The sequence below is a fragment of the Podarcis cretensis genome (genome assembly GCF_951804945.1).
Source record: "Podarcis cretensis genome assembly, chromosome: 3".
Lineage (NCBI taxonomy): Eukaryota > Metazoa > Chordata > Lepidosauria > Squamata > Lacertidae > Podarcis > Podarcis cretensis.
Window position 1 is genome coordinate 118,125,876 of NC_137172.1, and position 13,973 is coordinate 118,139,848.

The following is a 13,973-nucleotide window of genomic DNA, read 5'->3' on the forward strand; positions in this document are numbered from 1 at the left end:
CAAAGCCTCCTGAGTGGAGATGAAGGAGCTCTCCCTCTTAGCTCAGGATTGCTTTGCATTCCTTTCTTATTTCTTGTTTTCCTCCCCTAAAAACTAGGTGCGTCCAATCTTCCGGTGCGAAAAATACGGTATATAGTAGAGTTCCAACACTCTTGACTGGGCTTTTGAGTAAAGGTAAAGGTAAAGGTACCCCTGCCCATACGGGCCAGTCTTGACAGACTCTGGGGTTGTGCGCCCATCTCACTTAAGAGGCCAGGGGCCAGCGCTGTCCGGAGACACTTCCGGGTCACGTGGCCAGCGTGACATCGCTGCTCTGGCCAGAGACAGAGCCAGAGCCGCACACGGAAACGCCGTTTACCTTCCCGCTGGTAAGTGGTCCCTATTTATCTACTTGCACCCGGAGGTGCTTTCGAACTGCTAGGTTGGCAGGCGCTGGGACCGAGCAGCGGGAGCGCACCCCGCCGCAGGGATTCGAACCGCCGACCTTTCGATCGGCAAGTCCTAGGCGCTGAGGCTTTAACCCACAGCGCCACCTGATCCCACGGGGCTTTTGAGTACGAAGGCCTAAAGACCAATTTCAGCACCCATGGAAAAGCAGTTTGCACCCCAGGGGGTACACCAAAACAGGAGTGATTTCTGTACCCCTCAGCATGGTAACCAATCCCTATTAGAACAACTTAAACTGTGTTCAGTATTTTACATAAAGCTTTTAGGGGAGTGGGATGCAAAAATGAGTATTCACTGTCTTGTCATTTAAAGCCCAGTATCTTTAGTATTCACAATACTTGGGGTGTGAAGAATTATTGTAGGGTAGCTTATCGGGGACATCGTGTCCTATTAAGAAGAGATGTAAATTAGCCATCTAATGCAGTGTTTAAAGCAGTCATAGCCCAAATACAGTAAACAGACTGTGGCTAGTTTCTAATTTGAGGGGTATCTGTGGTGGAGGTGATTTTCCATGTCAACACACATCTCACTGGTCCAACATCTGCTACCGAACACTGCTAGGATACAAGTACTGTTGTGGGACCACCGCACAGAATTATCAAATTGGACATTCACGTTGAAACACTGAGGTGTTAGGCAAGTTGGCTATAGCAAAACTTTTGTTTGCCATCTTTATTACATATGCTCATCAGACAATATGTCTGCTGGAGAACAGAGTGACACTCTTTCCTACACCCATGTTGGAGCGAAGAGTTGCCACAGGCTTTTTTCTTCAGTCCCACTGTTTCTGTATACGAGTCCTTGTACAGAAAATCCATTTAGCTTCAAATCCAGCATTGTTCGTCTTAAAACCTTTCTGCTGCTCTGCTGGCCACTGCTCTAATATTGCCATAAACCTTTGATGGAGGACTTCCTGTAGAAGAAAGCAAAGTATTAGTACTGCTGATAATGAAATTCAGCACTTAAAATGAAAATATAATTGATACCAATATTGATCTTAATAGACATAATCCTAAGACCTACGATGAACATGCACACAAAAGTCATGCTGATAAGGAATAGGAAAAATAATAAAAAAATAGATAAAACCATGAGTACTAATATATTCAAAAGAAGCCGCTTTCAAACAAGTATTTAGAGATGCGTAGCCCTGTAGATAGTAGTACAAAAGCTGCCTCTGAACTTAATTTCCTTCTGTATGGGTACTAATGGTTATACCTACCTCTTACTACCATTCCGGATTATTAAAGTCATAAGTAATTATTTTTGCTCAGAAATGTAACGTCTCGGCCATCAATAGAAGCAAAGCCAGTTAAAAATCCTAGCCCAAAGCAGACCTCTTTAAATCCAGATTTCCTTTTCTTAAAAGAGACTTACCTAAGATGAGGTTGCAGATTGCTGTTCGTGCCATTTTAATATTCTGGAAAGACCCTAAAATATGAACTTTCCTGTAATGAAAATAAGTACAGTATTTAGGAATATTTGACTAGGAATGTACAGTATTTAGGAATATTTGACTAATACCTGAAAAAAATCCTTTTAGTGACCCCAAAGGACCAAACAGTCTCACATTGGTAGAGATTTCCTTAAGGAGAGATTTCAGTCATCTATCAAGATGCTCAGCTCTTTCCAAATCCTAAGCATTAAAAGTAGCCATGGCATTGTACTGTCCTCATCTACTTCATTTCAGATCCACTTTGCTGCACTGCATGATAACAACCACACCATCTACCGTAGCACACCGAGGGTGGCAGCTGAAGAATCCATCTTAATTGGGGATAATCCATTCTTTACTTAGTGCTGTATCATGAGGAATAATTGTCACAAGAAAACATACACAGCTTTTTGAAATTGAGAAAATATACCTAGAGGTTTCATCAGCTACCTAGTAAATGACGTAGCCAGATAGCATCTTACTGCCCATTCAGGGGGTCCCCTACAACCACTTTTAAAAAGTCTTGTCCAGACAGAACGTTGCACGGAAAGTACACCAATTCATATTCACGCCACAAGAAAATGTTATAGGCTACTGGATTATACTTACGAGTCTGCAAGAACTATTCGTGTTCTGGTCACATTTTCAATAGTGAATTTTGTTTTTCCACCTTTCCCAGCAATTCTTCCTATTGCTCTAGAAAGATGATCTCCTTTTAACGGCTTGACTAAAGAGAAAAGGTCAATGTTACTTCATTGTGCACATTTTTCCAACCTAGTCCTAAATAAGTTTGTTCTGGGCTCAATGAATAATATGGGTGAATGTGATGTTGCACAACTAATGCTCAGTAGCTGTGAACCGAGTTAGTCTCTTGAATAGGAGATCATTGAGAACCACATGAGAATGAAAAACTTTTAAATGTTTATTCCAAAACGAATGATCAAATTGAAGCAAGCTATTTGAAATTAGTAACACTTAGAACTGTTAACTGTTAAAACTAAGGCTGCAAGCTTTAACAGGGAGATCAGACAACTAAAGTTAAGGACACACACGCTCTGCAATCATTTTATGTGTTGTTATAATAGGGAAGGAAAATGATACTTAAAACAGCCTTTCATTTTAATAGTGAGCAGCAGCGTTTGTTACTAGTGTAAGTGCTTACACATCCCTCAGTAACTGAAAAATGCACCTATACTGAGGTTTTGAAAACACAAAACCTTAAAAATGAAAGACTCACCATCTGTTACTTCAAAGGATTCTAGGAAAAGGTCATCTAATCTGATGAGAGCAAGTGCATCCTGGAAGAGAGTTGTGGAATTTGAAACTTTGTATAAGAAACAAAAAAATACTTCTCAAAAGATTACAGGGCAGGCACAGGACCTAATTAGGGACAGTATGAAAATTAGAACAGAAAAATAGAACTGACTGGCAGCGGCTACTGAATTTTACTTTGTGGCATGGCTAAAATGGGTCACCTGACGTGACATCCAGTGATTGACAGTCCTGTGAAAATGGCTCATAGGGGGTTGAAGAATCCAGGATATAAAGGGCAAGGCAATGTCTCGACAGCAGGTGTGATGAGGACTTCTTCCTTTGCTCCCCCAATCTGTCCTATGGGGTTCCTCTGTAGCCTTCTTAGACTTTACTGACTGGTGGGGTCTGCGTTGCTCCCAGATGGGAGGAAGGAAGTCAAATGACACTGAGGTTGATTCAGAGAAAGAGTTTATTCTGCTCTCCGGATAGCAGAAGGCACTTGCGTGGTCAGTCCACAGCAAGTCCAAAGAAATGAGAAATTTCATGCAGTATATATATCCTCCAGGCACCCTCTCCCCCCTTCCCCAGGAATCCAAGCACGTCAACTTATACACGTAAGTTGACATCCATGACCATAAACAGTTGTTCCTGTTCCGGCACTCTTGACCATAAAAGGTTGTTCCTGTTCCTATACTCTTATCTTGGGGCAGGAGGTCACCAACTCCTGGCCCCGTTCCTGGGTCTCTTGTCAGACTTGACAAGGTCTGTGTGTCTTTGTGGTCAGGATGTAAGATAAGACCCAGACATGCCATCCCTGCTCTACTCGGAACTGGCAAGGCCACTCATTGCCGTCACGGACTGATAAGGGAGAGGGCTTTGAGCACTTGTTTATACAGCTAGGTTTTCTGTTTATACATTGACTCAAGAGCTCAAGTTAATGCATTTTAGAAATGCTCCCTTGGAGAATGAAAAATGTGGAGTTTGGGTCCCGTTTCCGACTGACTGCACAGAGACCCATTCCTTTGCCTCAACCCTTAAACAGATTTTTTGGGGGGGTTGGTGGGCATGGAGAATGCAGGAGGAAGAAGGGATGTCTCACTACCAAAAGCCCAGTGCATGGAGGACACCACAGTTGGCTATCATTTGTAGCTTTTAAAAATACAAGTTCCACAACAGGAGGATTAAGGTATATTAGCAAATATTAAGGAAAACTTTCCAAAGTCAATATTAATCTGGTACTTTTGCTCCTATTTTCAAACCATCACCTTTGTTTTAAAAACCTGGAAACATCCACTCTGGCAAAACATATCCCCCTTTTGACTACAAAGCACCCCAAAGAAAACAGCTTTAATAAATTCTAAAGCAGAAATTATACATGAAAGTCAAGCATGCAGATCTCAGTGCAGGGATGGCTGGAACACAGCACAATAATACAAAGTCAATTTCTTCATTTGGATAACAGATTGTTAAATCTCCATTGTTCAAAAGACAAAAGAAATCCTTTACCCTATGCATGCCAGAGAATCTGTTTAAAAACAAGTAACTCACCTCAACTTGAAATCCAAGTAGAAAAGCTTTCACAAAATCAACTGCTTTTGTCAAAGCACCTACGTCTTTTGTTTCTTTACAAGTCTAGAAGAGAAAATAAGTTGTTAAGGTTTGGGCAATGGAGCGCTGGGAGATTTAGTATACAAGCTGCTCTACTCTACATCATTCAAATTAAAAACCAAGCTCTGTGTTTCCATGAACACAAAGGCGACTGACTACCTGTTCCTTCCTCCTACAGAAGCATATGCTGACAACTCCCAATGGTCAACTTCACCTTAATTTTACCCATTCCTAAATCTGTATTATATTTACCCTTACAAAAACACTCTGCAACAATACATAATGATTTTGTAAAGTCATTCTGCATTGAAAGTTTTATTCCGCATTGAAAGTTAACTCTCCATGATGAATGGCTCAGATCTAAGTTGTTGTATCTTTGCGTTACTAAGAAATAAGTGAGGTTCTCCTGAGATGAATGGAACTTCCACAGCACTGATTTATCCACTAAGCTCAATGACTCTGCCCCAATGGCTTCGTTATTTAATTTAGCTAGTTAAACAGGAGAATCCATTCTGTCTGGATTCGGCTTTATCTGAGATCCCCTGCAACTGCTCCAATGCCAGCCACCAAATGGCACTGCTGAGACTATAGTGCCAGTGTGGTGTAGTGTTTAAGAGCAGTAGTCTCGTAATCTGGGGAAACGGGTTCGAGTCTCCGCTCCTCCACATGCAGCTGCTGGGTGACCTTGGGCCAGTCACACTTCTCTGAAGTCTCTCAGCCCCACTCACCTCACAGAGTGTTTGTTGTGGGGGAGGAAGGGAAAGGAGAATGTTAGCCACTTTGAGACTCCTTAAAGGGAGTGAAAGGTGGGATATAAAATCCAAATTCTTCTTAAATCCAGCCCACTACTACCTGCTGAACGTTTTCACTAGGAACTAGGGCCTGACCCTGTCTCCCACCCTGCTTTCGCGTCACGTCTTTTTAGCCTATAACTGCTGTGTGAGACCTTTTCGGCTAAAGGGGCAGGGGGACATGCTTTCATTAAAGAGTAAATATTAGGTCCTCCTACTTTACAAAGCACCAGATGACACGACATGGGAAGAGAAGCTGCTCGATTGCAGGCAGTTCTCCTCATCCCAGGGCCAAAGACCTCATACAGTAACTAGCACCTCCCTCTCTGCTACCATCAATTCTGCTCAACACATTCTGGGCAGCAAAGGGCATGCTGAATTTGGGACAGCCAATTGTCTGCTTGTGACTAAATTTGCCCCTTAACTCATAGTTAAATTAGAATGGACATGGGATTAGTTCAGCAGTCAGGTTTTCAAGTCTTTCCTATCTATCAATTATTCCTCCTGGCATGAGGGGACACAGGAGAAAGGAGAGGGGTAGCCACAAACGAGCATTGTGCCCCTGTGCAATCTTTGGTCACGATGGCTTACCATTATATGTTCTAGGAAAACACATCCTACAGCTCACCTTTATCTCTACGTTTCTTGTTTTTAAATTAAACCTAATTTGAAGCTGTAAGTGTTCTACGATAGGCGTAAAAATTTTCATCCAGTTTTCTTTCAGAGGTGTGTATCTGTTTGGTGGTACAGAAATTTTCCTCACTTCACCTTTTCCACCCTATAATAAAAGACCAAGAAAGAAAGAAAGAAATGTTGGTTTTAAGAATTTTTATTATATTAACTGTACACTTCCCTGATAAAACTTTTTTTAATGCAGTATATAAATTCCTATGTGTACAAATAAATAAGATCCCTTTGCACCAGAATCTAAATTGCATTACAAGTAAAATTACTCTTAAGTATTCAATTCAATGATTAGCTTAATGTTTTGCTTTCAATAACCTTAAGAAAACTGTGGCTAGTAAGCCCAGTTGACTTATTTTTGCTAGAAACTTTTACTTTAAGTCTGATAGGTGTTGTTGTTCAGGTAACCAAGTTTATACTGATCTAACAAGCAGTACAGAAACATATAAGGAAAATCATCCCATAACAGTATAGTGAAGACAGAACTTATTCAGAATGATCAAACAGTGTTGAGAAACTAGGCTGTATAGCACAAGTTTAGAGTAAACATAGTACATGCTACCACTTCCCCTACCTCTAACCAAGATTCAGGTTTGGGGAATATTCACATACTGAATGCTGAATCCTTCCAAAATTTTCAACCATAATTTGTCTCCCTGCAACACCCATGAATTCAGAAATGGGGAGGCAGAATAACAGCAAAAACCTAGCCAAGAATTTAAGTTTTGATCATAGTGACCTGCATTGGCCAAAGCAGGATTTGCATCAGAATGCAGAACCAAACCAGTGTCAGAAACTAAGAAATATAAGTTAACCACCAGGTTACAGTTGCCACAACATACTGTTTAGTCGCCGCCACCCCCCACAATAAGGTTTATTGTTATTATTATTAATTTCATTTCTATTCTGCTTTATATTTTAAAGAGGAAAAAAATCAAAGTGGTTTATAACACATTAAAACATCAAATAAAACAATCTAGAATAAAATAACGACAAGATGGCCAAAGATCAGCCAGCTGGCAGCAGTGTCTCTTGATGCTGGGGCATGTGGGGGAATGTCTGAAGCAGAAAACACACCAGCCAGATGGAGATGTCCATTGCCAAAACTGGCGACAAGACATCTTCACTTGTTGGTAGCAAATGGACCCACACCAGTCACAAAACGCAACTGGAGCCTGTGGAATTTCGAGCACTGAACCAAATCAAGGTCTAATCACAGTACCCCATGTCAAGTAATTCACTATGATACAAGTGCCCGTTACATCTCAAAACACAGACTCATAGAATTATAGAGTTAGGAGGTACCCAGGGGCCCATTTATTTTATTTATTGAATTTATATACTGCGCTCTGCCTGCATGTTGTAGGGCAGTGCACAGAATAAAATCAAAATATAAAACCACAAAATACATAATCAAAATAAAAGCAGCAACAACCTTATACACTCCCCCCCACAAAACCCCACATTTTAAAAGAGGATAGGATGTCAGTCAAATCAACCAAAGGCCTGGTTAAAAAGGAACGTTTTTGCCTGGTGCCTAAAGATGCGTAATGAAGGTGCCAGGCGAATGTCCCTGGAGAGAGCATTTCAGAGATGGTGCTGCCACCCTCCAGACCTGTACGACTCCTGGCACAAGGTGGGGTGGGAAAAACCGACTGTACTTCACTTGAAAATGATAGTTGCACCCAGGACTTGCAATACCCAAAGATTTTGCCAATGCAATTCTGGGCTGCATCAATAGGAGTATAGCATCTATATCAAGGGAAGTAATAGTGCCACTGTATTCTGCTCTGGTCAGACCTCACCTGGAGTACTGTGTCCAGTTCTGGGCACCACAGTTCAAGAAGGACACTGACAAACTGGAACGTGTCCAGAGGAGGGCAACCAAAATGGTCAAAGGCCAGCAAACGATGCCTTATGAGGAACGGCTAAGGGAGCTGGGCATGTTTAGCCTGGAGAAGAGGAGGTTAAGGGGTGATATGATAGCCATGTTCAAATATATAAAAGGATGTCACATAGAGGAGGGAGAAAGGTTGTTTTCTGCTGCTCCAGAGAAGAGGACACGGAGCAATGGATCCAAACTACAAGAAAGAAGATTCCACCTAAACATTAGGAAGAACTTCCTGACAGTAAGAGCTGTTCGACAGTGGAATTTGCTGCCAAGGAGTGTGGTGGAGTCTCCTTCTTTGGAGGTCTTTAAGCAGAGGCTTGACAACCATATGTCAGGAGTGCTCTGATGGGGTTTCCTGCTTGGCAGGGGGTTGGACTCGATGGCCCTTGTGGTCTCTTCCAACTCTATGATTCTATGATTTCCCATAACATGATCTAAGATCTTCTCGTATGACCATCGTGCAGAAAGTGTAGTGCAGTGACTAATGTTTCCAACTCTTTGAAAGATCCCATCAATGGTGTCTCTGAAAAAATTTACACATCACTTGGGAAGACAGGCAAACTAATGCCAGTGTACTGGAAGAAGCAAAGATCACCTGTGTCGAAGCAATGATTCTTCAACATCAACTTTGTTGGACTGGTCATATTGTGTGGGTGCCTGCTTGTCATCTTCCAAAACAACTACTCTAACTGAAAGGGTCTGGTGGTCAATAAAAAGGTTTAAAGACTCTCTCAAGGCAAATCTAAAAAAAAATGTAGTATAAACACCAACAACTGGGAAACACTGGCCTGTGAGCGCTCCAATTGGAGAACAGCCTTTACCAAAGGTGTCATGGGTTTTGAAGACACTCAAACTCAGGATGAAAGGGAGAAAGGTGCTAAGAGGAAGGCAAATTTGGCAAACCCTCACCGTGATCAAATTCCACCTGGAAAACTATGTCCCTGCCGACAAAGGTTTGTATAGTTAAGGCTACGGTTTTCCCAGTAGTGATGTATGGAAGTGAGAGCAGGACCATAAAGTAGGCTAATCGCCGAAGAATTGATGCTTTTGAATTATGGTGCTGGAGGAGACTCTTGAGAGTCCCATGGACTGCAAGAAGATCAAACCTATCCATTCTGAAGGAAATTCGCTGAATGCTGACTGGAAGGACAGATCGTGAAGCTGAGGATGCAGTACTTTGGCCACCTCCTGAGAAGAGAAGACCCCCTGGAAAAGACCCTGATGTTGGGAAAGATGGAGGGCACAAGGAGAAGGGGACGACAGAGGATGCTATGGTTGGACAGTGTTCTCGAAGAGACCAACATGAGTTTGACCAAACTGCGGGAGGCAGTGGAAGACAGGAGTGCCTGGCGTGCTCTGGTCCAGGGGGTCACGAAGAGTCAGAACTGACTAAACGACAGCAACAACAATAATAATAAAATTGCATTTCAAACAAGTTCCAGGCTTCATTCAAATTAAGTGTCTTGGAAAGGATGAGAAAACAAAGGTTAACTTCACTTGAGGACTGCAAGAAAATGCAGTTGACCACACCTTTACCTGACTTCTGCTTTCAAACAGAATTTCTTAGAGCTAAATTAAAGTACCTAGGTGTGTCCTCTTTAAGTGATGGGTTCATATTTCTCCAGAAGCAAAGCTATTTGAAACCAGGAGAGCTGTGGAAGGACGTGTGGCTCCAGAATTGGCCTCCGCAGTCACTTGCGGACTCGCTGTTAAGACCCTGTTCATCTTACATTGCCAAAGAGGAAGAAGTGTGTCGAACTAGGGGAGAGAAGGGTTCGAATCCCCCCTCAGCCATAAAGCTCACCGAGTGACATAGGGCCAATCTGGGCCTGACCTACCTCACAGGGTGGTTGTGGGGATTTACATGAGGAAAACCACGCGAAGAACCTTGGAAGGAGCACAGGTCTATAAGCCAGTGGCGTAGCGTGGGGGGTGCAGGGGGGCCCGGCCGCACCGGGCGCAACATCTGGGGGTTAGGGGGTGCAAATCCACGGGTTAGAGGGCGCAAATCCACGGGTTAGGGGGCGCAAATCCACGGGCTAGGGGGCGCAAATCCACGGGCTAGGGGGCGCAAATCCACGGATTAGGGGGCGCAAATCCACGGGTTAGAGGGCGCAAATCCACGGGTTAGGGGGCGCAAATCCATGGGTTAGGGGGCGCAAATCCACGGGTTAGAGGGTGCAAATCCACGGATTAGGGGGTGCAAATCCACGGATTAGGGGGCGCAACACCTGGGGGTTAGGGGGTGCAAATCCATGGGTTAGGGGGCGCAAATCCACGGGTTAGAGGGCGCAAATCCACGTGCTAGGGGGCGCAAATCCACGTGCTAGGGGGCGCAAATCCACGTGCTAGGGGGCGCAAATCCACGTGCTAGGGGGCGCAAATCCACGGGTTAGGGGGCGCAAATCCACGGGTTAGAGGGCGCAAATCCACGTGCTAGGGGGCGCAAATCCACGTGCTAGGGGGCGCAAATCCACGTGCTAGGGGGCGCAAATCCACGGGTTAGGGGGCGCAAATCCACGGGTTAGAGGGCGCAAATCCACGTGCTAGGGGGCGCAAATCCACGTGCTAGGGGGCGCAAATCCACGTGCTAGGGGGCGCAAATCCACGGGTTAGGGGGCGCAAATCCACGGGTTAGAGGGCGCAAATCCACGGGTTAGGGGGCGCAAATCCACGGGTTAGAGGGCGCAAATCCACGGGTTAGAGGGCGCAAATCCACGGGTTAGAGGGCGCAAATCCACGGGTTAGAGGGCGCAAATCCACGGGTTAGAGGGCGCAAATCCACGGGTTAGGGGGCGCAAATCCACGGGTTAGGGGGCGCAAATCCACGGGTTAGGGGGCGCAACACCTGGGGGTTAGGGGGCGCAAATCCACGGGTTAGGGGGCGCAAATCCACGGGTTAGGGGGCGCAAATCCACGGATTAGGGGGCGCAACACCTGGGGGTTAGGGGGCGCAACACCTGGGGGTTAGGGGGCGCAACACCTGGGGGTTAGGGGGCGCAACACCTGGGGGTTAGGGGGCGCAACACCTGGGGGTTAGGGGGCGCAACACCTGGGGGTTAGGGGGCGCAAATCCACGGGTTAGGGGGCGCAAATTACTTGCCTTGCCCCGGGTGCTGACAACCCACGCTACGCCACTGCTCTAAGCGTAGCAAATCAATACGTCACAGAAATAGAAACGAAGCCAGAGGCGGGGACGTGGCCCCTGAGCCGCCCTCGCAGGGCCTGGAGGGCCCGCCTGGCCGCACGCGCCCCTCCCCGACTCACCCCGAGAGCCTCTCCGCGGAGAGGGGGGAAATCCGGCCGCTTGAGGGGCGGAGGGCCCTCGGCCGTCTCCATGGCGCCTTCCTGGCGCTCGCAGGCGCGCCGCTTCCGCTTGCGGACCCGCGTGAAGCCTTCGCCGGCAGCCTGCGTCTCCATGGCCGCGGGAGGTTCCGCCACCCCGCTCTTGCCGGCAGAGCCCTCCATGCCGAGTCCGCGGGAAAACGCCGAAAGGAAGGGGCGGGGCCGGCGGCCTAGGGAAACGTCATCACGCCCGCGACGTCACTTCCGCCGCTCTAGCGACCCCTTTCGCGCTCTCTATCGTCTTGCGGCCTCCTTCCCTCCCCCCCCCCCATTGAATAGTAGTAGCAATAATTAACAACAATAATAGTAGAATCATGCATGTCGAAGAGACCATGAGGGTCATCTGGCCTAACCCGCTGCAGTGCAGGAATCCGAAGTAGGGTTCAAAGACCCTGAGAGTCTCTTGCGCTACTAACTAGACATAGGCAAACTTGGCCCTCCAGATTTTTTGGGACTACAACTCCCATCATCCCTGACCACTGGTCCTGTTAGCTAGGGATGATTGGAGTTGTAGTCCAAAAACATGTGGCGGGCCAAGTTTGCCTATGCCTGCTATTAACTAAGAACAACAACATATTACATTTAAGCCAATATATTTAATACATAACATAAATAACCTTTTAAAAGGAAAAGAAATCTTAAAAGGATCTCAGTTTAAGAAAGAAACAACTTTAGAAAAAGACTTCCCAAAATACTCTCTTCCTTTCTGCCAGCTAGATGCTTTTCCATTGCTCTTGACCTTTGAACCTTAGGAAAATATGGCTCAAGTTTAATGGGAGGCACATGGTTTTATTTTACTATTTACCCACTCTTAATTATGTTTATCTCTGCTTTTTTTATCTTCTGTAATATGTAGGGTCAGTGTCCTCGCTCTCAGCCTGTAATTCCCTTTTTGACTTTGAGAATTGTTTTCTGCTATAAATCAGGGGGGCCCCTTGTCTAGGAGGAAAAACATTGCCAAGGTTCTTAGGCAGCTGCTCTTCTGCCTGGCATGAACATTTGAAGATCTTTAAGCTCATTTTAAGATACAGGCCCTGATCAAAATATAAGCTTGATAAAAATGCAGGCTTATGATTAGATGCCTCAATATCAGAAAGAACATTCTGATGGCAAGAGCCGTTTGACAGTCAGAAGATGGTGGATTCTCGAAAGGGGTCAGGTTCACCGCATGTACTGTGTTAAAGGAAAATATAATGAAAATGATGTACAGATGGTATTTGACTCCTGTAAAATTAGCAAAGATATATCATAGCTGCGATAATCTATGTTGGAAATGTAACAAAAAGGAAGGAACATTTTATCATATGTGGTGGACCTGCCCCAAGGTGAAAGACTTCTGGGAAAAGATATATAACGAATTGAAAAAAATGTTGAAATATACATTTATAAAGAAACCAGAGGCCTTTCTTCTTGGAATAACAGGTTTGGAGCTGCCCAAGAAAGATGTAAAATTATTTTTGTATGTCACAACTGCGGCTCGTATTTTGTTAGCTAAAAAGTGGAAAACCCAAGAATTACCAACGATAGAATGGCAGATGAAAATGATGGATTTCTCGGAGCTAGCCGACTTAACCGGAAGAGTCCGCGACCAGGAAGACTGGATCAAATTTAATGATTACTTAGTTAAACATGTTAAGTTAAACTAACTGAAAACAGCTTGCAGATACTTAATTGGCTTAGGATTTTATTCAAGTTAAGTGATGAATTAATAGGTTTAATTTCATAATGTGAAGATCTAAGGATGTTAATGTTTAAGTTAAATATTTTAAGAACTATGATTTGGAAAACCGTTAAAAGGACATGCAATGAAATTCAACCAAGGGGAAGCGAGGAAGTCACTTAATAATGTTAATAAGTGTAATTTTTAATAAGGTTATGATTTATGTTTGTTTTATGTGTTTGTTTGTTTATAATGTGGTGAAAATTAGTTTTTTCTTTTTTACTTTTTATTTCTACTTTTTTCCTGCCTTTTGTGTTGTATTGTGTATTTTTTGTTTTTTTTTATGTTTTCTTTTTTGTAACCTTTAAAAAACCTGAATAAATATTATTTGGGAAGAAGATGGTGGATTCTCTTTCCTTGGAGGTTTTTAAAGCAGGGGTTCGAGGGCCACCTGTCAAGGATGAGATTCCTGCATTGATGACTCTATAACTGTATGATTCTAACACATGCAGCTTTCCCTTTAACTTTCTATGATGCTGTGATCCCGTCGCGCGTGCTTTGCCTTTCCCAACTCAGAAAACGCGCCTTGCACGAATTGAGTTTGAAAGCACCTGGCAGGCAACACACACAAACCCCAGCCTTCAGGAGAAGAGGCCGCGCTGCCCCGGGGGCCGACGGGAGTTGGAGTCCCCCTGCCGCTGACGGAACCCTTATTGGCCAATGAGGAGCGGCGGGGAGTCCAGCGCTGCGCCCGCTGCGTGCTTCCTCCCGGTAGCCCGGATGTTGCCGTTGTTGGGGCAGCGTCGGCTTTGAACGGGGAGCCGTTGGGGCGCCGCCATGTCGTCTCCGGGAGGCCCC

At 44.7% G+C, this 13,973-nt stretch overlaps 2 protein-coding genes and 1 long non-coding RNA gene across 3 annotated transcripts in view; 1 reads left to right on the forward strand and 2 right to left on the reverse strand.

The window, feature by feature from the left end:
* LOC307212780 overlaps positions 1-13,973 on the reverse strand; it is a 362,404-nt gene that overhangs the window by 1,330 nt on the left and 347,101 nt on the right. The gene's annotated exons all lie outside the window — the stretch shown is intronic.
* PNO1 (partner of NOB1 homolog) lies at positions 1,078-11,599 on the reverse strand. Its single transcript, XM_079970115.1, has 7 exons — positions 11,378-11,599; positions 6,164-6,313; positions 4,685-4,768; positions 3,120-3,180; positions 2,492-2,609; positions 1,825-1,895; positions 1,078-1,360 (listed from the first exon to the last, which is right to left on the reverse strand). The coding sequence occupies exons 1-7, from the start codon at positions 11,576-11,578 to the stop codon at positions 1,293-1,295; spliced, it is 753 nt and encodes a 250-aa protein (XP_079826241.1). The 5' UTR covers positions 11,579-11,599; the 3' UTR covers positions 1,078-1,292.
* DNAAF10 (dynein axonemal assembly factor 10) overlaps positions 13,892-13,973 on the forward strand; it is a 17,452-nt gene continuing 17,370 nt past the window's right edge. The window contains exon 1 of the mRNA XM_079970042.1: positions 13,892-13,973. This exon is cut by the window's right edge and continues 174 nt beyond it. Coding sequence (XP_079826168.1) covers positions 13,953-13,973 — 21 coding nt within the window. The 5' untranslated portion in view covers positions 13,892-13,952.

Coding starts and splice junctions, on each gene's coding strand:
- PNO1 (XM_079970115.1), bottom strand. CDS start 11,578: ATGGAGGGCTCTGCCGGCAAGAGCGGGGTGGCGGAACCTCCCGCGGCC. Junction 6,314..11,377: donor TCCGCGGAGAGGCTCTCGGG/GTGAGTCGGGGA, acceptor CTTTTATTATAG/GGTGGAAAAGGTGAAGTGAG. Junction 3,181..4,684: donor TACTTGGATTTCAAGTTGAG/GTGAGTTACTTG, acceptor ACTCTCTTCCAG/GATGCACTTGCTCTCATCAG.